Genomic DNA, 26,948 nt, shown 5'->3' on the forward strand with positions numbered 1-26,948 from the left:
CTGCTGTAATGGTGTGTGGGATTTTTTCTTGGCATACTTTGGGCCAATTAGTACCAATTGAGCATTGTGTCAATGCCCCAGCCTACCTGAGTATTATTGCTGACCGTGTTCGTCCATTTATGACCACAGTGTACCCATATTCTGATGCTACTTCCAGCAGGATAACGCACCATGTCATAAAGCAGAAATCATCTCAGACTGGTTTCTTGAACATGACAATGAGTTCACTGTACTTGAATGGCCTCCACAGTCACCTGACCTCAATCCAATAGAGCACCTTTGGGATGTGGTGGAAAGGGATATTTACATAATGGATGTGCAGCCGACAAATCTGCAGTAACTGTGTGACGCTAACATGTCAATATGGACCAAAGTCTGTGAGGAATATTTCCAGTATCATGTTGAATCTATGCCACGAAGGATTAAGGCAGTTCTGATGGCAAAAGAGAGTCCAACACAGTTCTAGTAAGATGTACCTAATAAAGTGGCCAGTGGATTTATATTAAGTCTAAAAATAATTTTATGGGAAAACAATTCTATTGTTGGCTATTTTTATTAATTTAGGCACTCTAGTTTTGGTTCTTTTGCTGTAAGATCATTTAGTTGAATGAGAACTGTAATTTTAGCAATCAGAATCAAGTTTTCAATAAGCAAATTACTGTAGTTTACAATGTTTTTATTATCAAGAGCAAAGATCTGTGCATATACATTAGAAAATATTCAAGAAAACAAGTATATTAAATATTTATGATACCTATAAACATTAATACAAATGATCAGCAATAAAATACATTTGACTTATAAATTATTAATTCTTAATTTCACATTGTATATTTATTCACAATTTGAATTTAACGTTAAATCAATATTTAATAACTGGAAAAATAATCATTCAATTGTGCATGAGTGAAAGTTTGCATGACACATTTTACGTTCCATATCAAGACAAACTTATAGAAGCCATCATAGCTTTAGAAGGCAATAATTATTATATAAATAAAATGTAATAGGTTAAATACGTTCATGTTCCTGAGAAAGCACTGTTCTTCATTTACTAATATTTTAAAGATGGTGTTGAAGGATAGAAGCAACTTCATCAGGTGTTTTTAGACTTTGAAGTCTGCATGCATCTCTTGATGATGCGCTGCATTTCAGCATACCTAGATTGACAGGAAATAAAAGCCACAGAAAGGAAATGAGCACACGCAATGGCTTCAAAACACTCGCATATGTGTTTTTAGTAAGGTTCACTCCTGTACCTCGTCTTCAGTTTCTGCATCTCTCTTTCCTCTTCCTCTTGAAGCTTAGCGATGAAGCTTTGTAAAACAGGAAGCTCAAACTTGATGTATTGTGCCACCTTGAGGACAAAATTAAGTATTACAACGAGATATACTAAGTCAGTTTGGCTGAATTAAGAGAGTACTACGCTAAAATAAAACACCACACTTAACATTTGTGCAGGAGTAAGAGTAAGGATTCACATTTTATTTTTGATTTTCAAAATTAGTCGAACATGCACTAAATCTTTGTGCATAATATTAGACAATATAATTGTAAAATGTGTCAATTTATATTATTTGATCAGACTGGCAAATTTGTTGTAGGACTATTATTTATTAAGTCAATAATAGTTTTAATAGGTTTTATTTTTAGCACTATTTTGCATTAACTTTTATAATATTTACTTATTAGTTTAATGTTGTACTAAATGCCATTTAATAAAAAACTACTGTGTAAACAATCTTTTATAAGAAAGCAAAAGAGAATATCAGTTCAAAAATAATGCTAAAAATATTAACGCAAAGTGCAAAAAACAAAACAAAAAACAAAACTGTCTGTTATGAGAAATAAATGTGAGCAAAAATGAGCCAGATGTTAGGAACAATTAAATGCTCAGTAAAAAAAGGGCATTAATTCATTGGGACCGTTTCTGTCTATGAGGGATGAGGGAGCTCTTGGATTCCATCAAAAATACCCTAAATTGTGTTCTGAAAATGGACAAAGGTTTCAGGGGTTTGGAATGACATAAGGGGGAGTAATTAATAGCATAATTTACAGTTTTGAGTGAACTAACCCTTTAAAGTATGCCACAAGTGACAAGGTTATACAGAGTTGCTCATCAGCATAAAATAGCCATTAATTCATTTGTTTGGTAATACTAATTAATTGTTTAATTTATGATTCAAATATGTGTTTCATCATTATTTATTGAAATATATCCATATTCACTTAACAATTACATTTGAGTAATTTGGCTTCCCATTCCCCATGACCCTATAAAAATTATAAATAAATAAGCATTCATTTTTGCATTATTATTATTATTATTATTATTATTATTATTGTTTATTCTTTTACTGCAATGCATTATATATGTTCTTCCTCTAAAAAAGAATGTAAATATTTATTAATAGTTGAATTGTGCTTATTAGATTTTATAAATATGTAGATGATTAATTTTGACAAGATGATCAGTCAGCCAGTTAGACAGACAGATAGACAAACAGACAGAGATATTTGTCTCTTACATCATATGTGACCTCCTCCACCTGGTCCATCTCCATAAGAAACATTTTGCTGACCTGTTCACAAGGGCCTTGCAAAACTCTAACCAGCAAAGGATGATCATTGGGCTTCAGCTGATGCCTCTCTAAATGACAAAATGAAAATGAACTATCTTGCACAAACAAAAGAAAACCATTGACACCATGATGCTTTGCTTGAATTATGGTAGCTTCTGTTAAAGTGAGGTATTGTCAATCTCATGGTTTATCCACCAAATAATAAAATAATTTATTAGAATTAACAAATTATATTCAGCAACCCATGAAAACCCATAAAACATAAGTTTTACCACAGCAATGTCAATGACATGTTCAATAGGAGTAGTGTAGCATAAAAGTTATACACACACAAAATGGACCCTATGGCTGAAAATGGTTTGGGTCCCAATAATGTATGTATAGCTTTAAGAACTATGTCATGACATTGAGAGGTAAGGGGTCAATGCGACCCATGATGCTTTGCAAGTTCTCCACATGTTTTCAGCTAGATTAAAGGTGATCCTGTTGCTCTGTTAAGTCAAGTGTGTTCATTAAACTATTTCCAGCCAAAAGTACAAAGTTAAAGTACAATTTGAAACGCAGTAGCCACGTGCAGATGTGGATAACAAGATCTAAATTGAGTCTAGATGTACCTCCGCTTGTGTGGACGAGATACAGGCTGAATTCATCCGGACTGTTCTCGATCTTGAACTTGTTCAGTAACACCCGCATCACCTGTGATGTCGTCATACAGCTGTTGACGCGCACATTCGTCACAGAGCCGACCGCTGGAGTAAAAACCGCCGTCTATTTGACAAATAACATCGTCAGCAAAAGTGGGCAAATGTTTACCAAAGTGTAAACGATTTTACAAAACGCCTGCCTTGTGGTTATAAAAGTGTCCGTTGAAGGAGCACCGGTGTCTTTGGACTCTCCTGATTCCGAGTCGACGTCCGCCGATTTTCCTGCCACTGACATCACTTCTGGTTCTGTTGAGCCGATCAGAAAGAGTCGACTCATGATGTCCTTCTCCTGACAAAAACAACATTACGAGGAGTCAGAGGAACAGCTGGCAATGAATAATAAACACTGCTGAGGTTTTGGGAGAAGTGGAGGAAAGTATTGACCTGCCTCCTGCTTCTCCTCACTGGAGTCTCTCGACCGCTCTTCTGCTGCAGTGACCTCAATGGAAACTGGCGGCTGATGTGTTTCGTTACTTCTACAAGGTAAAAAGGTTTATTAAAGTAGATTTTTTTGTTTGTTTTGCATCCATCACAACAAAAATTACACATACAGCCACACATTTACATTGAAAATCCAGGGGACAAGAGTTTTAATGTGTTTTTCGTCTTCTAGATTTTGGGTGAACTGAAATTCTTTTTATTTTTTGAGATAGACTTTTGATTTTTGGGTTGATCAAATAATAAAACAAATATAACATACATATATGTGTATAACAGTATAAGTTTATATGTTCAGTACAAATTTATTAGTAATTTATTATTATGCGAAATTAATTTTAGAACAGAGTTATTCCATTTTGAATAAAAATATTGTTATTAATATAAAAATAATAGTAAATATTCCTAAAACACAACTAACCAATCAACAATATATTATAACTACAATAATAATAATTAAAAAAATTAAAATATATAATGTAACTGAAGTGAGTGGCTCCAGTAAACTCAGTTTTTGTATCAGATTATTACAATTTTATTTAAAAATGGAAAAATTCAAAAAATTACATTCACAATATTATTTATTCTCTTTTTTCAGTTTTTTGTAACCAAATAACTTCCCGCTAAACCAAATCCTGTACACGCTAAGCAAAAGAGATTTTTTAAAAAAATATATTACCAACCCCAAAATTTAGAACAAGCATATAAATCTTTATGTACTTTTTTTTTTACAAAACAAGGCAAACATATATTTCTATAACATTAATCTCATGTTAGCATATTGTTAATATCTGACTTGACTGTATTGATGTCCAGTGGTGTCACTAAGGGGCGTGGCCTGCCAGTGTCCTTCTCGTCCTGCATCTGCAATCTGATTGGTCGATGCACACCCCAAAAAACATTGAGCAAACCCTCTATGACCAGCTCTCCTTCCTCCTTTAAAAGCCACATAACATCACAGTCATTGGTGGTGTAACACATCAAAACAACAGACTATAGCTTGCCAAATAACCAACCTCTCTGTGTCTCAACTGAAGGGCATCTCCTTCAAAATACACGTTATATGTTTTGAGATGTGAGAGAATAACACTCCTGCGACCAAAAAAAGAAAAGGAAGTGATGTCATATATAAGAAAACAGTGAAAATAAGAAAGCTTACAGTAACACAACGAGATGCACTTACTTGCTGACAAATTTGTTTTCTCCAACCTGGATCTTGTCTGAATCCACACTTTCCATGTCGGGTCAGTGGAGACACACGGAAGAATGAAGTAATGAAGTTTATCTGCGACCAGAAGAAAAACTCATGACTTCAAGCCTCATAATCGCAAAATAACCTCAGGCAAGATTCCCACACACAGAAACACACACTCAAACTTGACAAAAAACAAAAAATAAATAAGCTAAACAAACTCAAAACATACTATCAATCTATTAAAGCCTGTAAACACAGAAAAAAAGGTCTATTATTGTTAAATTTGATTTCAATTTACTGATATAACTGAGCAATTCCGTGCAAATGTCAACCTTGCCATGAAAAAATTAAGTTTTCGCCAAAATACGGAAACAGTTTCTGGGTTTTTTGTGTGAGTAAGCATTTTACAGTGAAATACTCCAAAATATCTCTGTCAATGTTTTTAAACAATTTTATTTGATTTACCAACGTGATTTTCCATGTTTAAAATACAAAGTATGTTTACAGATTGATATTTTTCTGGTCCTGTAACTCTGTTGTCAGTTATTCTGGAAAATATAAACAAATGTTTCAATATAATGTTAACATATGCTCTCTATGTGAATTTATGTTATGAGTTTTTACTGCAAATGCCACATCCATAATGCTAGAATGGCTCAACTTCATCTTCCTAGGTAATTTAAAGGAGTAACAGTTATAAACCATTCTTTGTCCACCAGAAATCATGAAGAACAACATAGTTGTAATCTTTTTAGACCCGGTTCTGTTGATTTGTCCTACTTTGTCAGATTGTCCCACCTACCATTCAAAAAGTTCAGTTAATGTCAGAATTATTAGCCCCCCTGTTATTTTTTCCCCAATTTCTGTTTATTTCTAAACATAATAGTATTAACTCATTTCTAATAACTGATTTATTTTATCTTTGGCATGATGACAGTAAATAATATTTGACTAGATACTTTTCAAGACACTTCTATACAGCTTACAGTGACATTTAAAGGCGTAAGTAAGTTAATTAGGTTAATAGGCAGGATAGAGTAATTAATTAGGCAAGTTATTGTAAATTTACATTGAAAAAAATACAGCTTAAGGGGCTAATATTATTTACCTTAAATCAGGGGTCTCAAACTCAATTTACCTGGGGGCCGCAGGAGGCAAAGTCTGGGTGAGGCTGGGCCGCATAAGGGATTTCACAAAAAAAAAAGTCCTCAAATGTCATTATTAACAGTTTTAATTATTTCTTCTGAACATGAAGTGTCCTGAACATTAATAGAACATTGAGTGAAGATTATGAACAGTTCTTCTGAACATGGCATCTTTTGCCTACTCCTTACTGCCAGAGACTTGACAGCGCTTCTTCTCACAAATCTGAACCACATTTGGCTTTAGAGCGGAAGCAGTTGAGACCATCAGTATGGCTTGAAGATGATCATCATTAAGTCTAGACCTGTACTTTGACCTATTGAAGTTCAAGGTGGAGAATAACTTCTCACACAAATATGTGCTCCCAAAAAGGCCAAGTCCTAGGGAAAAAAGTGGGGGAACTCACTCAAAACTTCCATTCCCTCACCTAAAAAAAAGGCGTATATATGTATAAATAAAACACCCCCACCCCACTCCAGTCACATCAGTCTGTACCAGTCTGTATCTACCTATAATATATAAGATGCAGGCTGTAGCTAAGTGGCAGGCAGGGGCGGGAACAGCTTACCTTGGTTCTGGCCGGCGCGAGTTCCCTCCTACTTCCCGCCCGTCACAGCGTCTAACAAAGGGGCGTGGTGCTCGGTGACGTCACCGGCATCCCCGCCCCTTTGTTTACACGGCGGGCGGGGAATGCCAGTGACCGCTGTGTACGGATAGAATCAGCGGAGCAGGGAGCGCTCTCTGTTCCCGCTCCGCTGATTCTGTCAGTGAACAGCGGTCGGCGCGGGCCACAAAATATTACACTGAGGGCCGCAAATGGCCCGCGGGCCGCGAGTTTGAGACCCCTGCCTTAAATGCTTTAAAACTTCTTTTAATAGCCTAAATAAAACAAATAAGACTTTTTTCCAGAAGAAAAAAATATTATCAGACATACTGTGAAAATTTCCTTGCTCTGTTAAAGATAATTTGGGAAATATTATATTATATATATAAAAAAAGTAAAAGGGGGTTTAATAATTTTGATTTCAACTGTAGGTAGTACATTTTAATGACCCATTATGCTACCCATTAGGTTTTGCTACCATTGTACCAATATTTAATGTGATGCTAACCTACCTAATCCCTAACCCCAACCTCAGAACCATTTAAATACAGTGTTTGTAGCATAATCCGATGGGTAGGATAAAATGTCAGGACATGGGCTATAATTTTGTGTATATTCAGTATAAACATATTTGCAGTAACTTACTGACAGCAGTTCGACAGTAACTTACTGTAAATCATTTACAGCAAATACTGTAATTACAGCACTATTTATTTCTCTATATGTACTTACAGTATTGTATATCTTTACTGTTAAATATACAGTAATTTTCACAATTCAGTCTTTAAAATACAGTTACATATTGTATATTGTCATACAGTAAAATACAGTTCATATTACAGATAAATACTTACAGAAATCATTAACAATGAACGACTGGAAAAAAAAAACTCAGCCATTTTAGCAATATTTAAAAAAATAATATCTATCTATCTATCTATCTATCTATCTATCTATCTATCTATCTATCTATCTATCTATCTATCTATCTATCTATATATATATATATATATATATATATATATATATATATATATATATATCGTTTAAGCATCGATTTCGCAATCGCATGAACTCATATGTTGTATTTGTAATTTGCATATATTTCAAGATTTCTATATTGGGAATTTGCATGTAGAAGATACTAGATGGCTACATGCATTATCATCAGTGATATTGCTGACATCACTTCGCACTATAGGGCTAAACAATATATCGTTTGAGCATCATTATCGCAACGTGTGTATCCGCAATAGTCACAGTGCAGAATTAGTTTATTTATTAAAGAATAACAATATTATTGTACACAATTATTTATACAGTCATGATGACTATGTTAACTTACATGGGATTGTTCGGTTTCTACATCTGAATACTGTTAGACTTTTCAGAAAATCATAAAGTACTGTTTATTTCACTTTAATTTTTGCTTTGTCATATTTATATGCTCTTCTAATTTTTCATCAAATCATCTGGTGAAATTATATTCGTATTGTGATATATATCGCAGCAAAACAAAATATCGCAATGGCAGATTTTTTCAATATCATGCAGCCCTACTTTGCACTTCAGCTTCTCATCAATCAAATGACCAATCAAATGCCATCTAAAACCTGAAGCATCTCACTCCAACAAGATGCTATAGCTGCGGTTGAAGTCTGTCACTTGTTCACACTATTTTCGGTAACACTTTACAATAGCAGTACATGAATAATGATGATGTGTTAATATGTAAACATTACTTTATTATGGACTAATGATGAGTTAATGTATGCGCTAATCATAAACTAACATTGACTACAACATGAGTCATGTGAGTTCATGTGTGAATAATGGCTACCTTAATTACTTGTTAGTACATGATTGTTTGTTAATTAATGTATTAATTAGCACATTCGTTTATGCTTAATTTAACCATCATGAACTCATGACAGGTTAATCTATAATTATATCTTGACTTTACTTGGAGGGGTACATCATCATTAACCAATTCTTAACTACTCATGAACTTCTTATACACATCCAACTAGTGGGTTTACAATATATAACAAAGTGTTCAGTTAACATCAACATGGAAGGTTAAAACACAAAAGTTCATGAGTAGTTAAGGATGAGTTAATGGTGATGTGCCCCTGCAAGTAAAGTCGTTACATAATTAAAGATTAACAGCTTATAATTAAATGTTGGTTATATTTAGCTTAAAATAAATGTTAATTAATACATTAATTAACAACATGAACCAACAAGTAATTAAGGTAGCTGTTAATCACACACAAACTCTTGTGACTCATGTTGTAGTTAAAGTTAGTTCATGATTAGCGCACATAACTCATAATTAGTCTATAATAAAGTAATTTTTAGTTTACATATTAATACATCATTATTCATGTACCGTTATTGTAAAGTGTTACCCTATTTTTCTATTTTGTGAATGGCACATAATAACAAATAATTAATATGGAGAAAATATGCTTTCCATTTGGGTGAATGAAGTCTGGATTGGCATCAATCGTTAGCACACAAACAGTCTGCATGATTGCACATTGCAGAAAATGAGCATATCCATGCAGATCAACAAAATCAATGGAATATATTAGAATTCTACACTGAATGCTATATTTTAAAGTGATATGGAGGACAATTAAACAGCATTACTACACACACAAAAAAAACCCTGGTTGTCTTAAATTTTTAAGCTGAATCAAATTAACCTTATGAGTCCATTGAACTTATAATTTGTTGAACTGACTTAAAACAGCTTGCGTAACTTATAAAATTAAGCTAGAACATGATTAACTTTAGGTTATTTTTAAGTTTGATAAGTAACAATGACCTAAAAACATACAGTATGCTGTGTCAGGGGTAATTGATAATATATATTTTTTACAGTGCATTAACTATGGCTTTTTAAACAAAACACTTTCCTATATCTGTGGAAATGATTGTTTTCCATACTGAGTGGAATAGTGTTGTGTTTCCAGATTGAGTGTGTAATACTTTGCAATACAATTGTTTCTTTTAAACTTCATTTATAGATATTTTAGTCTAAAATGTTTTTTGTTGGATGCTTTTCTAAAGACCTGTTCACACCAAGAGCTGTAATGATCAAGATAATGACAAACTAGAATAGGAAAATGCCAATAACTAGAATGATTAAGGCACCGTGATGATTTATTACAAAAACAATGACAACAGAATATTCTGCTTTAAAGAGTTTTAGCATTTAGCAGATGCAGTTATCTCAGTTTATAATGAAGAGAAAAACATAAATTAAAAATCATTACGCAGGGTTCAACGCTAAGGATTTTTTCTACTGGCCCAATCGGACCAGTGGTTGAGATTTTTACTTGCCCTTCCAATATTTTCACTGGCCCTAACAAAAAAAAGTCAATAGTTATTTCTTAGCCACAAATTTAAAAAAGAAATGTGTCAAAATGTTTGTAAATCTAGAATTTAATTATTTAAAAAATGTTAATAAATGTGTAATGAGCAAAATTCAAAGTGTTTTGCAAAACAAAAGATGGCTGACCTGCCAAACTGACGGCAAACTGTAGAAAACATCACTTCATTCGTGGCGTACCCTCATAAACGTTTGCTTCCAAGATGTTAAAAATGAATATTTTCCTTTAGCATCATCACTTGATGATGCCGCCATGTTGCTGTCTCTTCGCTGTACTGGTTGTTACGAAAAAAATAACATGCTCACAATATCCAATCAGATAAGAGGAACCGAGAAGGTAGAATTTGAAGACTTAAAAACGCAAACGGTTTCTCTAATCGGACTGTTTTTTCACGCAATTGACAAATAGTCACAGGCAAATTAAACTTTAGTGACAGGGCATCAGTGGCCTGATCGGGCCAGTAACGATCCTGTCTACTGTCCCTAGCATCTCACACGCTGGCCCCGGGCCATCTGGCAGTCCTTATTGTTGAGCCCTGTTACGTTATCATTACGGTTATCTTTATAACGTTTGTTACTAGTGCAAAGGGACATTTAAAAATGCTTCTTCTTGTTTTATAATGTTCAGAGAATGTTCAAAAGTCCCCTTAATGTTTGCTGATTGATAAAATAGAATGTTTCCATAACATTTGCATGACCGAGGCATAAAACTAAAAGTTTAATAAGATATATTGAACATTCAGACTCAGACTACATTATAATAGAGTAATATTAGAAAATCATCCCTAGAACACGTTTAGCACAACATTCTCAAAGTATCAATTTGCTTTTTACTGTTAATGTAAAAACGAATTAACAAAAATGACTAGTACATTAAAACCAAGCCATAAATTGAAGTGGTGAAGTTAAATTTAAACCACCTTTTCAACCTGAAATGCAGCAAAAGATCCTAATTTATACTCTGATATTTTGGGTAACATAACTGTAAAGGTCAGGATGTCAAAGCAGGTGTCTTACTGTGCAAGCAGCACGTGCAGGAATCCAGCAAAGCACGCAGAACCAAGTCGGCCTCACGCTCAGACATCAGAGAAGATGACGGTACCAGTGAGGAAAGTGCTGGAAGTCAGCCGGTCACCATGAAAACGGCAGTGTCGTGGATGAAAGTGTGCCGTTGACAAGTTAAAGAAACTTCGCCCCTCCCTGCGAGACTCTTCCTCGTTGCAAACGCTCAGTCAGGAAGTCACAGCTATTCTGACTAGGGTCAGACTTCCTCCCATATGCCGGAGATATATGTGCACACACTGCCCCCAACCACAATTCAGCACACAGGCCAAGATAATCACCAGCACAGAGACCCAGACAGAGCTCGGGTGGTTTGCTGGGCCAGAAAGGAAGTACGCTTGGCTGAACACATAAACAGGAATGTAGATTGGGGGCAGATGTTAACATATCGTCCCACAAGAGAATCATAGATGTAAATGAAAGTAGCTCCAGACTACTGTGTTTCTTCTGAAAGTCAGTACTCGTATATGAAGCCTGCAGCACTGCAGTTCCCTTGGATCACTTCTACATTTTCATAAGGCAACACTCATCCCATAAATACAAAAGAGTCATAGATTGATGTAAATGCATGGAAGGAATATACATGTACTCTTATTAGCCACTTTATACCCAGAGGTGTAAGGTACTTGATGAGTTTTACTTGATTACTGTAATTTTAAGTATTTGGAAATTTATTTTGTATATACTTCTACTTTTAACCGAGTATTATTTTCGCTCAGTATTTGTACTTTCACTTACTTTTACACCTCTGGGTACACCTTGCAAGTATTGAGTTGCTCTCAGGACAGCTTTGATTCTTTGTGGCATAAATTCAAGCTGCTGGAAACTGACATGATCATGTCACACAGTTGCTGCTGTTGTTGGCTGAATAGTCATGACATGAACTTCCCATTCCAGCACATCCCAAAATGTGTTTGTCTAGAGCAGGGTGGCCAATCCTGTTCCTGGAGATCTACCTTTCTGCAGATTTCAGTTGCAACCCTTATCAAACACACCTGTTTGTAATTATCAAATGGATTTCAGGTCCTAATTAATTGGTTCAGGTGGGTTTGATCAGGGTAGGAGCCAAACTGTACAGGAAGGTAGATCTCCAGGAACAGGATTGAGCACCCCTGGTCTTGGGTGACTGTGGATTGACCGTGGAGGCCATTTGAGGATAGTGAACTCCTTGTGATGATCAAGAAACCGATCTGAGATGATTTGAGCATGGTGTGTTTTCTTATGGATGTAGCATTAGAAGATGGGTTCTCTGTGGTCATGAAAAGATGAACATGGTCAGCAAGAATGTTCAAGCATCATTGTGGTGTTTAAATGATGTGCGGTTGGCACTAATTGGCCCAAAGTGTGCCAAGAAGGCAGGGTTGCCAGGTCTAAGAACATTTTCCACTCCATTGAGACTTAAAACCCTCACAAATAGAATGAAAAGTAGCCAATTTTTTAAGGATTCCAATGGAAAGGCTTACCATGTCTACTCAGATTTTTTGTAATACCCATGTGTTAAAGTACTGACTGACTTTTTGCACATAACACAACACTTCTAAGTACCTTTCTGAAATGTGGGTGTCACTGACGTTACACTCATTTAAAAAGTGGCAATAAAAGCTGTGAGTCGCTCGCAACATTTTATGGGTCATATTGTATTCATTGTATAAATATTTTGGTGGCTGCGGCATGTTAAGAAAGTAGCCCCTCAACTGCATTTTCAAAAGAACAACACTGTCTGGAAATCTCTCCCACACCATTACTTCACAAACCTGATCCGTTGATACCTGGCAGGAATGATGCTTTTACATTGTTTACACTAAATTACGATTATACCGTCCAAAAACCAAGTCGAATGAATGAATGAATGCCCATAAAAAATAAAATTACAATAAAATAAAATACTGTGACCAAGCCACTTTTCTCCAATCTTTTATTATATATTTGTTGATGAGCCTTTGTGAATTGAATGCTCGGTTTGCTGTTGTATCTGACAAGAGAGTCACTGGTCTTTTCCTCTTCTGTTGCTACTGTAGCTCTTCTGCATCAAGGTTTAATGTGATGCTCTTCTACATAGCAAAATTACACAATCAGCTTTGATTGGCACACAGGTCGCAGTGAATTATGTTACATGACTGGACCAAGTCTGGCTTCCAGACAAGGGCCAAACATAGACCATATCTGGGCAAAGTTAATAACACATAATAAGCATTGTGCTTTAGACGCTCCATGGGTGTACTTTTTCTTGAAGTCACCTGATTGCTTACATTTTTTTCTTTGGTCAAATATAATTTAAATGTTTTTTAAATGTGGGTCAAGATAGGCCAAACTTAAGTGGCTCACATATCAATTTTTAACATCTGGGCCAAATACTACATTTTACATCTGGCCCAAGTGTTGTGCCAGCTTAAAGATGGTGCCACTTCAGCAAACCCAGGTCCTGGCCCACATGGCGGATAGTTGCCTGCTGTGCCAGCTTTATTCCAACTATGGACCAGCATTCTTTTACTGTTGTCTTTCTATCAGTTGAAACTGTTTGGACATTTTCTTTTGACATTTTTAGCCACTCACTGGATATTTTCTACTTGTCAGATCATTCTTGGCTGTAAATGTGATGATTCAAGTGTAAAAATCCCAGTACATCAGATAATTTATCAGCTTTTTTTTTAACCATGGATTTTAGGGCAATAGTAAAAAATAAATAAATAAATAAATAAATAAAATCTATAAATAGTTTCTACTTAAACACATACAATAAAATAAAATGATAAATAGTTTTAGTATTAATAGTAAATAGTAATATTTAAAGCCTCCTAAATGGTCTTACTTCCTCATTCTGATGCCCTATTTAAACCTGACCAGCTCCATATCTATGCCTAAATTCACAGAGGTACATGTAATTGGCTGATCACCCTTCCTGTATCTCAAATAGTTGAGCATGGCAATTGGTAGGCTAATATCACGCTTGCAGGTTTGATTCACACCGAAGGCAAGAACTGATAAAAAAAAAGTTGCTTTGGATAAAAAGGTCTCCTGAATGCATAAATATAAATGTGCATTAGCAGGCGTACCTAATATAGTGGCCAGGCATGTCTATAAAATCTGCTGGGTGTGCAGAAATTATAATTTCACCACAATAAAGGAATCCCTGTCCTCAAAAAATCTCAACATTTTCAAAAGGCACAGTGTTTAACATGGAGAACTGAAAGGGTGGGTTTTTAATGCTGAAGGAAGCTACCTGAGGAAAGAGGAAGCTGTTTAAAGGTTGTAATGTTTATGACACTCTTGTACTTATGAACACTGTATGTTCTCATTCATGAAGCACACAGGGGAGCTGAATAAAAAAAGATGAAGACTCTTTGTTCGGGTAAGTGCGGAAGAACAATGATTAGATGGAAAGGTTGCTTTCGTGTTTGACCAAACTGTCATCAGTTAACTGTGGTAAAAGAAAAAAAAAAGTTGAGCGCAGCATCGCCGCCTTGTGGAAGCTAAAGTAAATACGACGTTAATCTTGATCTCTTGTTCAGAGAGTGATGCCATTGTAAAACCGTACCGGTGAATACAATCAAACAATAAGAGCAATCTATGTATATATCTATTGATATATACTGTAAAAATATCAATCAATCAATCAATCAATCAATCAATCAATCAATCAATCAATCAGTCAGTCAGTCAGTCAGTCAGTCAGTCAGTCAGTCAGTCAGTCAGTCAGTCAGTCAGTCTGTCTGTCTGTCTGTCTGTCTGTCTGTCTGTCTGTCTGACTGTCTGTCTGTCTGTCTGTCTATCTATCTATCTATCTATCTATCTATCTATCTATCTATCTATCTATCTATCTATCTATCTATCTATCTATCTATCTATCTATCTATCTATCTATCTATCTATCTAGGGTTCCACAATCGTTTTGTGTTGGGACAACATGAAGGAATTAACTTATCAGTTTTTATGATTTGTTTCACAAAACATTGTTTTATGAGAAGTTGATAAAACAACAGAACATAACATAAAACAATTAAGTTGCCCCCCCCCAAAAAAAAATTTGTGTTGTTTCAGCTCATTTTTTAGTAGTTTGAACAAACAGCAAACGTCATAAATTTGTGAGTTTCTCTATCCAGTCAAGTTGTGTATGTAACATAAATTAGGTAACAATTGATTTGTTAGGACAACATAAAGGAATTAGATTAAATGATTATTTTTTTTTACAAATGTAAGTTGATTGAACATAAAACAATTAAGCTGTCCCCCCGGAAAGCTCAAGAGTCAAAAATTGTATTGTTTCAGCTAATTTTACATATATAAATATCATTTGAACAAACAAGAAATGCAATTTTTGAGCCCCCCACCTCTCTCCCTCACTCTCTCTATCTATCTATCTATCTATCTATCTATCTATCTATCTATCTATCTATCTATCTATCTATCTATCTATCTATCTATCTATCTGTCTATCTGTCTGTCTGTCTGTCTGTCTGTCTGTCCCAATAAAATGTGATGAAATAAATAAAATATGATAAGAACATAATAATTAGGTTGGGATGCATTGCCCTCAATTTCACTTTTTGTTTTTAATTTCAAATCAAATGTATCATTGTATAAACATACACTGTAAAAAGTGCTACACTCACAAAGTTGGAACTATCTACTTTAAATAATTGCAATCTAGTTAATTTTATTTGTTTTATACCAAAAAAATAAAATTTGCTTCCTCTTTACTTAAAATATATCAGTTTTTATATAACTGTATATTTTAAATAAAACTAATGCAATTTATTTGAGTAGATTTTTGTACGTGGTTATTGTGTAGAATAAATGTTATAAAAGTGAGTTGACACAGACAATTTATTAGAGCAGCTGTCGATGTGGGCAGGTGTTCATAAAACGTGATTTTAATAGTTTGGCGTGACTCCTTTTTCATTGCCCGGGATTTAGCAGGCAGACACAGCTTCTGCAATGGTCGACATTAACTGCTCCCAGCAGCGGATCTGATTAACACGGTAAGTTGCAAATTTAGCCGAATGATAATTGTAAAGTCATGCAAAACTGCTGTCTTCGCTAGGCAGGTGAGGTTTTAGCTTTGTAAATTGTACTGTAGCCTCAGGTATGTTAACAGTTAGACTGCTCTCACATGGAAAGCTAAGTTGGCTAACGCTAACCAACGCTAGTTTATACTAACGATTAAAAGTGATATTATTGAGAAAAATAGTGAAAGTAGTTTTAAAACACTTAGTAGGTAAAACTAACGTTGCAGAACCGATTAACAAGGTCACTGGTGGGCGGTCGGGGTGTGGGGGTTCAGTTTGTTAGCGCTAACTTAGCTAAAGTTAGCTCACCTAAGTTATAGCAGCACATTAAGGATGGATATTAAATTCAGAAACGTATGCAACAGTTAAGTAGTTTGTGTTTAACGTAAGAGAAAGTATAACTTAAAGTTTGTGTTTTAGAGATTTAGTCCATAAGTTTTTTAATGCTGCATAGTGAATAAATTACAGATTTACAATTTATTTTAACTTAAATTACATTTACTACTGATGTTTACAGAACCATTTAAATTGTATGCACCTCATTCTAAAATGCATGTTCTTGGTCTTTAGATACCAAAGTGATTTTGTTACCTGTGGATCTTCAAACTTCACATCCAGGTAAGAAAAACATTAGATACAATTACAGCTATAATTATTTGCAGGTAAGTAAAACATTGGTAAAATTGCAAACAATAGTGGGCTCCATAGAATTAACTTACATTTGATATCTGAAGATTTTTTTTATGTGTGCAACAGTAAAAACAGTATAAAAATATCCTAATGCAGTTTCTTATTATCTGTCAGTCTTTCAATAAAGCTAACTGATAACACTGAATCACTGAACTGTCATTTGCCAGTGACATTAAATTTGAAGAAAAAGTCAATTAAATGTAGCTTTAGCAAAAATTTAATGTAAACCTTAATGTAATGTGTAAAATGGCAATGTATTTATTTATTTATTTAATAAAATTTGTATTATGACGTGCAAAGTTTGGTGCAAAATGAAGATGGCAATTAAATTATAGAATTTGTATTCTATAATTTTCTTATAGCCGTTTTCAAACAGTTTTAATATCTAAATTAAATACACATTCTTATGCTTTATAAGTTGCCAAAATAAACAAAAAAATGTAATACCTAAATTTTAACAATTCTGTGATTGACAGGAAACCACAATGACATGCACTGTTACACTGAGTAAAATCACAGTTTTCTTTAAAATTTGATAACTAAAAACACCTGGAATAATGTAATTACACAACCTCTATAACCTTTTTTATTTTTTAAATAAAAGTTAGGTAATTTTAACTAAGGTAATTTTTAACTGATAAACTAAGGTGTTTCATCCATGCATCATTCTCACTGGACTTTTGTAACTTCACTTGTAGTTATTTTCTATTTAGTATTTAGCTATTTAATGTTGTTTGGTAGCAACCACCTGAACTCCTGTTTCTTTTTGTCTCTACCAATAGAGTTGTGAGGAATCAGAGGTGCATGCGGCTGCCCACGGGAAAAATTTGCCATCAGCCCAACACAGTTTGGATTATCATAGGACTGTCAGAGGTTTGCCAAACCTGTCAAATGCATGATGGCTCCTGTTTGGACTTACCGATGTCCTCGACTTCAAGTATCCATCAAAACTGTATACATTTAAGATGTATTAGAGACTCTTTGTGGGACTGGACATTATGCATCCAAAATCTTCATCAAAATATGCAAATCTCCTCACTGAGTTGCCTTGGATGATTTCTCAATAGGATCTGGTATTATTAATGTTTTTATTTATGTATTGTGTACGTGTAGCCACATTAATGGCCTATTTTGTAGTCACTATTAAAAGGAACATTGATTGATATTGAATACATGTTATGGTCTTTAATCCATCTTCCCATTCTTATTTAATTGTTATTGACAGGAAAGTCTGTTTATCTGTGTTTACTAGTGTATATTGTGCTTACAATATAGAAACGCCGATTTATTTTCTGAGGTTACAGCCAGAAGTCAATTAAATTTGTTTTAAATGACATATGCATGGTTAATTTTATTTAGATCATTAAGTTCATAATACTTAATTAAAATGAGTACAGTCAACATATAGCAATGTATAAGTAAGTTAAGTTTAACAAAAAAAGTAAGTTTATCTGATTTGAGTAATTTTAGAAATATTATTTGGCTCAACTTAATTTTATTGCATTTGTTTTAAGCAATGTTTTAGTGTTTAAAATACTTAAAAAAGGCTGGAAGTTGAATCAACCTAAAACGTTCGATGCAACCACTTGCCTCACTTTTTATAAGTTAGATCTAAGTAACATTTTTTACTGTGTATCAATATCTCACACACCACTGTAAGAACATCCACACATGAAGGATTCATTCACATTTGCCTTTATTCCTTTGTACAAAATGACAACGGCTCAGACAAACAGCAGGCAAACATGCGAACGTTCATTAATCCAGGCAGAAACTGAAGAGCACAGACATTATCTACATATATACAAATGAGCATCGAAACGGCAACATACTGCAGTATCCCCTCTCGCAGACAACTGTGCACAGCATTCATTACAATCAATCAAAAGACTCATTCACATGCTGGAGATAACAGAAAACACAAGTGTCTGTGTGTGTGTGTGAAGAGAGTTTGATGGAGGATCATTCATGCTGAGCTCTAGATGACGTTCTCAAACAGCTGCATGGAGCTCATGATGTTCTCGTCCTGATGAAAGAGAAACAGCGTCAGTCCAGGATTATTGTTCGAGAGAAAGAGAGAGAGAGAGTTTAGAAAATGTCTGGCTGTCACACGCTGACAGAAACAACCTCTGTTCCAACGCAAATCTGACATTTATCTGACATTCACTCTCATGCGTCTGTCTGGATGATGGGCAGCTTTTTATATGAGCTTTATAAAGGGCTTTATTATTATTGTTGTTGTTGTTGTTTTGCTTTAAGGCAAGATTACTGCTGGAGGGGGTACAAAATAATGGGAAAAAAACAATGAATAGTTATCTCTCTTCTCCAGTTACTGATTACATTAGGAATCACCTTTTTTTTTAGTTTTCTAAAATGTTATGTTTAGATATGCAAAGTAAATAGCCAAATAATGTTTGAGCAAATGCCTCTGTGAATACCCTAAGGATACAGTATGAGTAAATAATGTCAATTAAGTCGTAAAGTTTGGTGTATAAATTTTTCGCTCATAGAAAATAATGACTGTATGAATAATGATTTTAACACAAGCAAAAGTAAAACAAAAAATTATACTTTCGAAAATCACGAAAATCAATGGTGTCACGGTTCGATACGTTTTCAATACAGCAATAAAAGAAAAAAGCCAGAAGATTTTTGTGATTTAAATTTTTTATGTATTAAAACTAACATCATAAAAGTATGATCTTGTTAGTTTTTTCTTTTAATTTAAACAGTGATTGAGCTATACTTCAGGGGTTTCTGCTTAGCAGCAAATAAAACAAATCCTTCTTTATAATCAAAACCAAAAGCTTCCTATAAAAAGAAATGTATTATTGTAGTAATTAAACAAATAAAAAGAAAAAAACAATTGAGTTTGTAAATGGAGCTTTTCAGTTTCGACCTATTTTTTTCAGAAAGATGAGTGTCCAGTTGATGAGGGGGGAGTTGTGCCCAACGTACCTGAAGAGCTGGGAGGGATGTGGTGAAGAGGGGTGTGTGATGTATTTAAGGACCGTTGGGGGTGTTGGGGAGGGGGAGGATGTATGCGCGATTTCCGGAAGATTATGATTCGTTTGCGGGCATCCCGGAGTCTCTATGCATTTGTGGGAGACTCTCAAAACTTCCGGGAGACTTGGGACGTCTAAGATTACATTAATGTTACTAGCCATTTTTGCGAGCTAGTGTAGCGCGTGCCTGACTGGAGTAGCGTTTGAGGTGGGTTTGGAGGTGGGCTGTTGTAGTGATATGTGAACAGGTTATTGAGATTGGCTGTTTTGTGTCGGGGGCCAGGGTTGCTGGGGCAATGTGGGTGGAGCCAGCGTGAGCAGGCTAGCACACAGAAGGCTGCAATATTGCTAACGAGTGCATGCTTTAATAAAGTAATATTCTGAGTTCAAAAGCTAAGTTTTACTGTTTAACATGAAAGCGCGAAGGCAGAATGTTGTCTGCTACGTCATTTGGGATGCCATGTTGAGGGTTGTTGCACTGACAACATTATATTTTGTACTTATTCCCTTTTATCTTATTAGATATTAGTCTGAATCGAATAATTCGGTTTGCAATGCGTACCGAACCGAAAGTCTCGTACCAAACGCTTCAATACGAAAACCCGTATCGTTACACCCTTAATATATATATATATATATATATATATATATATATATATATATATATATATATATATCCATGCCTAATATCCGATGGACAAAAAAGTTATTTTTTTGTTTTTTTTAAATAAATTGTTAACATTTTGGTATTTGTGATGCAGCAAGTTCAGAGACTGTTGTGTACCATGATTTTATCTAAAATTCACTTTAATGTGTGATAGGACTAAAAAATGGTCATAAACGAATATTTTCTCAATTCAAATGAGTAGTGGTTTGGACCCGGAAACAGTATTCCATATGTCACTGATACCTCACGACTTAACAAGCGGATTGGTTGGTTTAGGGAAGGAGGAGGGTGGGTCAGTCGATCAGTCATTCAATCAGTCAAACAGTCAGTCGACAGCGGCCTCTGATAGATTTACACAAGAACAGCAGGAACGAATGCCACTCAAGAGAGAAAATTGAGATCTAAAAAAGCGTACATAGCAGCCTCTGGTGGATTCGCAAAAACAAAAACTGCAAAAAAAAAAAAAACATAGCTCCTGGGACGTATTTTGTGTTAACCAGAAACGAATATAGAGGTACATTTCCAGAATGAGCCTGTATTAAAGATACCCCTGGTGGGAGTAAAAGAAAATGGGAAAAAAGATACAACAGCTGTCATTATTGTTCTCCGGGTAATTGATTAGGAATCAGTTTTTTTTTTTTAATAAAACAAGTTTTCTAAAATGCTGAGTTTAAATATGCAAATGAGAGTATGCTTTAATTAAATAAGGCTTTAATTAACTATGCAATACTTTACATATATTTCTAGTGGCAAAAAAATCTGAATAGTGGATGAATAATATGAATAGTGCATGATACATTTTTTGGAGAATTTATTTAATTTTTTGTTTCAAATGTTTTTTTATTTTATTTTTTTTAAATCTAATTTGTGAAAAAATCTAATTTTATAACTTAAAATTTTCTAAATATGGTGAACACCCCCTCCTCCCCCCAAAAAACACTATATATTTTTTTAAAACAAAATCTTTTACATAATCAGGTAAATTATGTATGAACAAATCTCACTCTAAAACCTCCCTAGAAATACGAGTAAATAATATGAATCAAACTGTACAGTTTGCTGTTAGGAGATTTATTGCTCTGTAAATTATGGCTCTGGTGAAAATAAAAGATTCACAGTGAAAATCTGTTACCCAGTTCATTTTTTTTTTGTTGTTGTGGTTGACATTACAGTTTTTTATTAGTCATACTTTAAATTATTTATGAATATTAGAGTTTTATGTTACATGTAATGTTGATAAATAATGTTTATTTCATTAATTTGGTGTACCATGATAGTGTTCAGCAGTTGTGTGAATAACACTGCTGAACATTCAAATATCAAACATAAACACATATTATGCGATTTTCTGCTTGTTGCCATTATGGGTGCTGTTTTTTGTGCATGTATTACAAATGTAAAATGTAGATGTTAATACTTCAAAAATTGATATATTAACATTTCATCATTTAGTTAAAGAGAAGAGTTTTTTACAGTGCTCAGTAGAGGACAAATGACAAAAAAGACAAAATGACCTTTAAAACATGTACTGTAATTGAAATCTACAGACAAAGAATCCCATAAAAGTTGTGTGTGTGTGTGTGTGTGTGTGTGTGTGTGTGTGTGTGTGTGTGTGTGTGTGTTTTCTTTTTTTCTTTAGACTGAAAAAAAAAAAACATTATGAAAAGTCCATAAGCCTTAAATCTTAAAACTGACAGGTGTATATAACAGCTTTTGTCTGAAATCTTTAAGCCAAACAACTCAGAGTTTAGTATTTAAACTATTAGTATAATGACTATTTTTATCTTCTTATTGGCATCTAAATAATATATTCATGAGCTAATTTATAATGCAATAATTTGTTGTGCATTCATTCAAATTGCTATATTCTGTTGTCCTGTATTAGTATTTCAAAAATGTCATAATTAGCTTGTTTTAGGGAATGCTTTTTAATCATTTTATTCATTAAATAAATAGTAATAAATAATTCAAACAGCTAAAGACATGAAAACAATAAATAAAAAGCTCATATATTCTTGCTTTCCTCTAATTTCCACTTACATTACAATGTAAGTCCAGTTACAGCCAAATCAATTCAAACCTAATACTTCATGATCATTTTCCATCTCTTTTTGAAATGCCCATTTGCATTGAAGATGCTTAAAAGTGGCCAGTCTTATACTTTCCCCCCAAGCAAAATCTGCTTTTCTAACTTGATTTTTGAATTAGAGCTTTGAAATGGACAGCAAACAATGAACTATTCAATCATACAAGATGTGATTTGATTCTCTGTCCTCCAATACCTTCTGACAGGTCTCGATGAACTCCTCAAGGGTCACCACACCGTCCCTGTTTCGGTCCATTTTCTGTAAACCAAAGTGTTCTTCAGATTTTCAGAAGACCATTGAAAAGAAAACTTTATATTCGACTCGTAAAGTGTTTACCTGGAAGAATTTCTCCACATGTTCAAAAGCAGCATCATCTTTGACACAAGGAGAAGTGTATCTGCCCATCATATCATAGATAGACTTCATGATAGCCAACATCTCCTGCAGAGAGCCAGAATTAAAGGGATAGTTCACTCAAAAATGTAAACTTGTTTATCATTTTTACTTACCTGTGACTTGTTCAAAACCAGTTTGAGTTTTTTGTTTTGCTTTGTTTAAAAGAAGATACTTTGAATAATGTTGGAATCCATTGACATCCATAGTCAGAGCTACATTCACTGGGTCTCTTGCCCTCTCTGTTTCCCTCAATCAGGTCTTGGTTTCTTTTTCATATATATATATATTATTTTTTTTGATTGGTTTTTGGATTTGTTTACTTCGTTGCTTTGGCATCATTCTAGTAGCTTTTCCCCACATAAGTTATATTGTACTTTTTTTTGTTTTGTGTTTTTTTTTAATAATTTGTTCCTACATTGAAAATAGCTCCCATGTCGCTATTATTTGTTGGCCTTGGTAGTTTGACTATGGGAATTAATGTTACTTTGGCATCTCCTTGTTCATTTCTACTCATCAACCTGGTCCAGCAATAATTTTTTAGACACCTTATTAAATCGTAACTGCAGCAAGAACAAATACTACAGAACTCAATAGTTACCAGTTTTTCTTCAGTATATTGTCTTGTGTGTTCAACAAAACAAACAAAAACAACAACAAGACACAACAACTTCATACTGGTTTAGAACAAATGGAGGAGAAATAAACACGATGACAGATTTGTTTCATTTTTGAGTGAACTATCCCTTTAATAATGGCTAATGAATGTGTCATGAGTCTGTGAGCTCTGCTGGTCTGCTGTACCTCTTTGGTGATGTAGCCGTCCTTGTTAATGTCGTATAAGTTGAAGGCCCATCTCAGTTTCTCCGTCACCGAGCCTCGAAGCAGAACAGACAGGCCGATTACAAAGTCCTGCCAAATAAGCACAAAACTACATTCAGGTAAATTTTCTCTGAAATGTACAATTTGTTAAGATCATATGGATATTGATATAACATATGGATGTAAGTGTAAATCAAATAGTAGTAATTTCTGGAGTTATCCTCTCAAAATCTGGATATGTGATAAAAAAAAATTAAAATGTTTGAGTTGAATGGAGTTAAAGAATATGGAAGTTGAAATGACAAGTATAGTCTTTAATAATGTTCCTCACCTCAAATCGTATTGAGCCATTTCTGTCCATGTCAAAGGCATTGAAAAGGAAATGTGCATATGTGGTCGCATCTAGAAAAGAGCAATTGGTAATAATAAATGTATTTCGCCAAACATTTTAGATTTTGCAGTTTTACTGCTATTTAAAAGATTAGACACACCAATTCATACATTATTTAGACCAGTGGTACTCAAACTTTTTTCATCAAGTACCACCTCAGAAAAAAATTCTCTCTCCAAGTACCACCAAAATGAGCAGTATTGAAATTCAGTAGTGTAGTAGGCCCAGTAAAGCAGCTACAACTCCGCACAGTTAAAAAAAATGTGGCAGATTACCTCAGAAATATAGGCTATATGTCATATATGGCATATTATATACATAATTTTTGATAAATTTTGAAATGTGTGTAGCATGTACATGACATATTTCATTCCTCCACGTACCACTAGAAGGAAGCCCACGTACCACTAGCAGTACACGTACCACACTTTGAGAACCACTAATTTAGACTTTTCCAAAATTGAAAACTATATTCAATTTTAAAAAGTAATTTTATTAAAGATCTATCTTAAGTTTTCAATTACAACTTATTTTTTTCTAGTTAGCACAATTAAAATTTTCAAGTTACCACAACTTACGATTTACTAGTTTGCGCAACTTACATTCTTTCTTGTTCCTAAAACTTAATTGGTCTTGTTAGTGCTACTTAATTTATACACTTAAACTACAATTATATCTTTAGTTACAGCCACTTAATTTTTTTGTTACTGCAAATGAACATTTATAGTTATTCATTAATTTTCCTTTCGCTTAGTCCTTTTCTTTTCCTTCATACAGCTAATGCAGCTACTGCAAACTCCAGAATGCCAGAACAGAAATGCTAACTGGTTCAGATGGGACTCGAACCAGTGACCTTCTTGCTTTGAAGTGACAGTGCTAATCACTGAGCCACCGTGCTGCCATGAATGGTTAATACAACTTAAATTTTCTAGTTGATACAACTTATACTAAAAACTATATATTGATATAATTTATATGTGCCGACGCAGTGGCCCAGTAGGTAGTGCTGTTGCTTCACAGCAAGAAGGTCACTGGTTCGAGCCTCGGCTGGGTCAGTTGGCGTTTCTGTGTGGAGTTTGCATGTTCTCCCTGCATTCGAATGGGTTTCCTCCGGGTGCTCCGGTTTCCCCCACAGTCCAAAGACATGTGGTACAGGTGAATTGGGTAGTCTAAATTGTCCGTAGTGTTTGTGTGAAATAAGTGTGTGTGGATGTTTCCCAGAGAGGGGTTGTGGCTGGAAGGGCATCCGCTGCATAAAAAAATGTGCTGGATAAGTTGGCGGTTCATTCCACTGTGGCAACTCCTGAATAATAAAGTTACTAAGCCGAAAAGAAAATGAATAAAAGAATGAATGAATAGTACGCTCATATATAACTAAAAGAAAGGTTTCTGCAAGCCGTCAAATTTAGGTGAAAATCATCAAAATTGCTGGCAGTAGCTCACAGCTTTAAAAAAAAAAAAAAGATATCTCAAGTTGTCGCAACTTAATTTTTCCAGTTAGCAAAACTTACATTTAATAGTTCCTATAACTTCATTTTTCCTACACTGTAAAAATGTACATGAGAAAAAGTCAAGCTAACAAATGTTTTATTTTTTAAACTTTAATTCACTTTAATCAGTTAATCATGTTTCAAGTAAATATTTTGCTGTACAAACCTGAACTTCATAGTTTCAGTCAGTTTGACTGATGTGAGTTGAGATGACTAGAAAAGTTTATTTGATTCAACTAAAAACTTTTAAGCAACATTTCTTACAGTGTAGTTACTACAATTAATCTGTTCTAGTTACCGCGACTGAAATTCTGTGAATGAACGTCGCCTCGTGGTTCCATCCCAAAGAGGAAAGAAATCACTTTCGAGAACGCTCACGCTCAATCTGCCCAGTTGGTGGAATGAACTCCCTAACTGCATCAGAACAGCAGAGTCACTCGCTACTTTCAAGAAACGACTAAAAAACCAACTATTTAGTCTCCACTACACTTCCTAATCTGCAATTGCCTCTCTGAATACCACACTAACTGTACCAAAAAAAAAAAAAAAAAAAAAAACTAATACTACTACTTCCCTTCTTAGACTTTACAGACCTGAAACTTGCCTATAGCACTTATTCATTGTTGCTCTTGGTTGGTAAATTGCTTCCTTGTCCTCATTTGTAAGTCGCTTTGGATAAAAGCGTCTGCTAAATGACTAAATGTAAAATGTAAATGTAAATTTTCAAGTTGCTTCAACTTACATTTTCTAGTAACCACACCTTAATTTTCTGTGTTACTTTAACTTAATTTGTCTATTTCATACAACTTAAATTTAAAAAGAAAACATAAGTGTGTGTCTATGTTAATTCTTGCATTTATTTTCTTTTTCGGCCTCGTCCCTTTATTAATCTAGGCTCACCACAGCGGAATGAACCGACAACTAATCCAGCATATGTTTTACACAGCGGATGCCCTTCCAGCTGCAACCCATCACTGGGAAGCATCTACACACCCTCATTTACACTCATACACTATATGGACAATTTAGCTCACCCATTTCACCATGTCTTTGGACTTGTGGGGGAAACCGGAGCTCCCGGAGGAAACCCACAGCAACACGGGGTGAACAAGCAAAGCATGTTCATGTTCTACACAAACATGCCAACTGACCCAGCCGAGGCTCGAACTAGCGACCTTCTTGTTGTGAGGCGATCATGCTACCCACTGCGCCACTGTGCTGCTTCTTTAAGTTAATATTAAAGATAAAAAACCCGAATAAAACACAAAT

At 34.5% G+C, this 26,948-nt stretch overlaps 2 protein-coding genes and 2 long non-coding RNA genes across 8 annotated transcripts in view; 2 read left to right on the forward strand and 2 right to left on the reverse strand.

The window, feature by feature from the left end:
* Nucleotides 1–659: 659 nt before the first annotated feature.
* On the reverse strand, nt 660–11,305 carry rassf2b (Ras association domain family member 2b). 3 transcript variants are annotated; one of them, NM_001002195.1, is made up of 10 exons: nt 11,084–11,305; nt 4,908–5,009; nt 4,741–4,816; nt 4,521–4,660; nt 3,671–3,762; nt 3,427–3,575; nt 3,197–3,350; nt 2,529–2,650; nt 1,260–1,357; nt 660–1,160 (listed from the first exon to the last, which is right to left on the reverse strand). In NM_001002195.1, the coding sequence occupies exons 2-10, from the start codon at nt 4,961–4,963 to the stop codon at nt 1,097–1,099; spliced, it is 951 nt and encodes a 316-aa protein (NP_001002195.1). In that variant the 5' UTR covers nt 4,964–5,009; nt 11,084–11,305; the 3' UTR covers nt 660–1,096. The 3 variants fall into 3 exon arrangements, with proteins under 3 accessions (NP_001002195.1, XP_087124841.1, XP_087124840.1); XM_087268715.1 differs by lacking the exon at nt 11,084–11,305 and adding an exon at nt 6,912–7,578 and having other exon boundaries at nt 4,908–6,027; XM_087268714.1 differs by lacking the exon at nt 11,084–11,305 and adding an exon at nt 6,631–6,692.
* On the forward strand, nt 9,645–13,025 carry LOC147835050 (uncharacterized). Its single transcript, XR_015501111.1, has 2 exons — nt 9,645–12,056; nt 12,229–13,025. It is a non-coding gene; the product is annotated as an uncharacterized LOC147835050 (long non-coding RNA).
* A 3,008-nt stretch (nt 13,026–16,033) lies between these two features.
* LOC137490372 (uncharacterized) lies at nt 16,034–17,994 on the forward strand. The gene is made up of 3 exons (XR_015501093.1): nt 16,034–16,107; nt 16,705–16,752; nt 17,607–17,994. It is a non-coding gene; the product is annotated as an uncharacterized LOC137490372 (long non-coding RNA).
* Nucleotides 17,995–18,503: 509 nt separating this feature from the next.
* Nucleotides 18,504–26,948, reverse strand: part of kcnip3b (Kv channel interacting protein 3b, calsenilin) — a 47,133-nt gene continuing 38,688 nt past the window's right edge. For all 3 annotated transcript variants that reach the window (XM_087269028.1, NM_200782.1, XM_087269029.1), the window contains 5 exon segments: nt 24,130–24,200; nt 23,781–23,888; nt 22,920–23,024; nt 22,779–22,841; nt 18,504–18,850 (listed from right to left, as the gene is read on the reverse strand). In XM_087269028.1, the coding sequence (XP_087125154.1) occupies nt 18,803–18,850; nt 22,779–22,841; nt 22,920–23,024; nt 23,781–23,888; nt 24,130–24,200 (395 nt within the window). In that variant the 3' untranslated portion in view covers nt 18,504–18,802.

This window comes from Danio rerio, chromosome 10, assembly GCF_052040795.2.
Source record: "Danio rerio strain M-AB ecotype USA chromosome 10, GRCz13ab, whole genome shotgun sequence".
Lineage (NCBI taxonomy): Eukaryota > Metazoa > Chordata > Actinopteri > Cypriniformes > Danionidae > Danio > Danio rerio.

Excerpts from the sequence above, each read along its gene's own strand:
- rassf2b (NM_001002195.1), bottom strand. The coding sequence starts at position 4,963 with ATGGAAAGTGTGGATTCAGACAAGATCCAGGTTGGAGAAAACAAATTT. Across the intron at positions 3,763-4,520 it reads CTGGACATCAATACAGTCAA|AAGTAACGAAACACATCAGC; the intron begins GTCAGATATTAA and ends TTTACCTTGTAG. Across the intron at positions 1,358-2,528 it reads TGGAGGAGGTCACATATGAT|GTGGCACAATACATCAAGTT; the intron begins GTAAGAGACAAA and ends TTTGTCCTCAAG.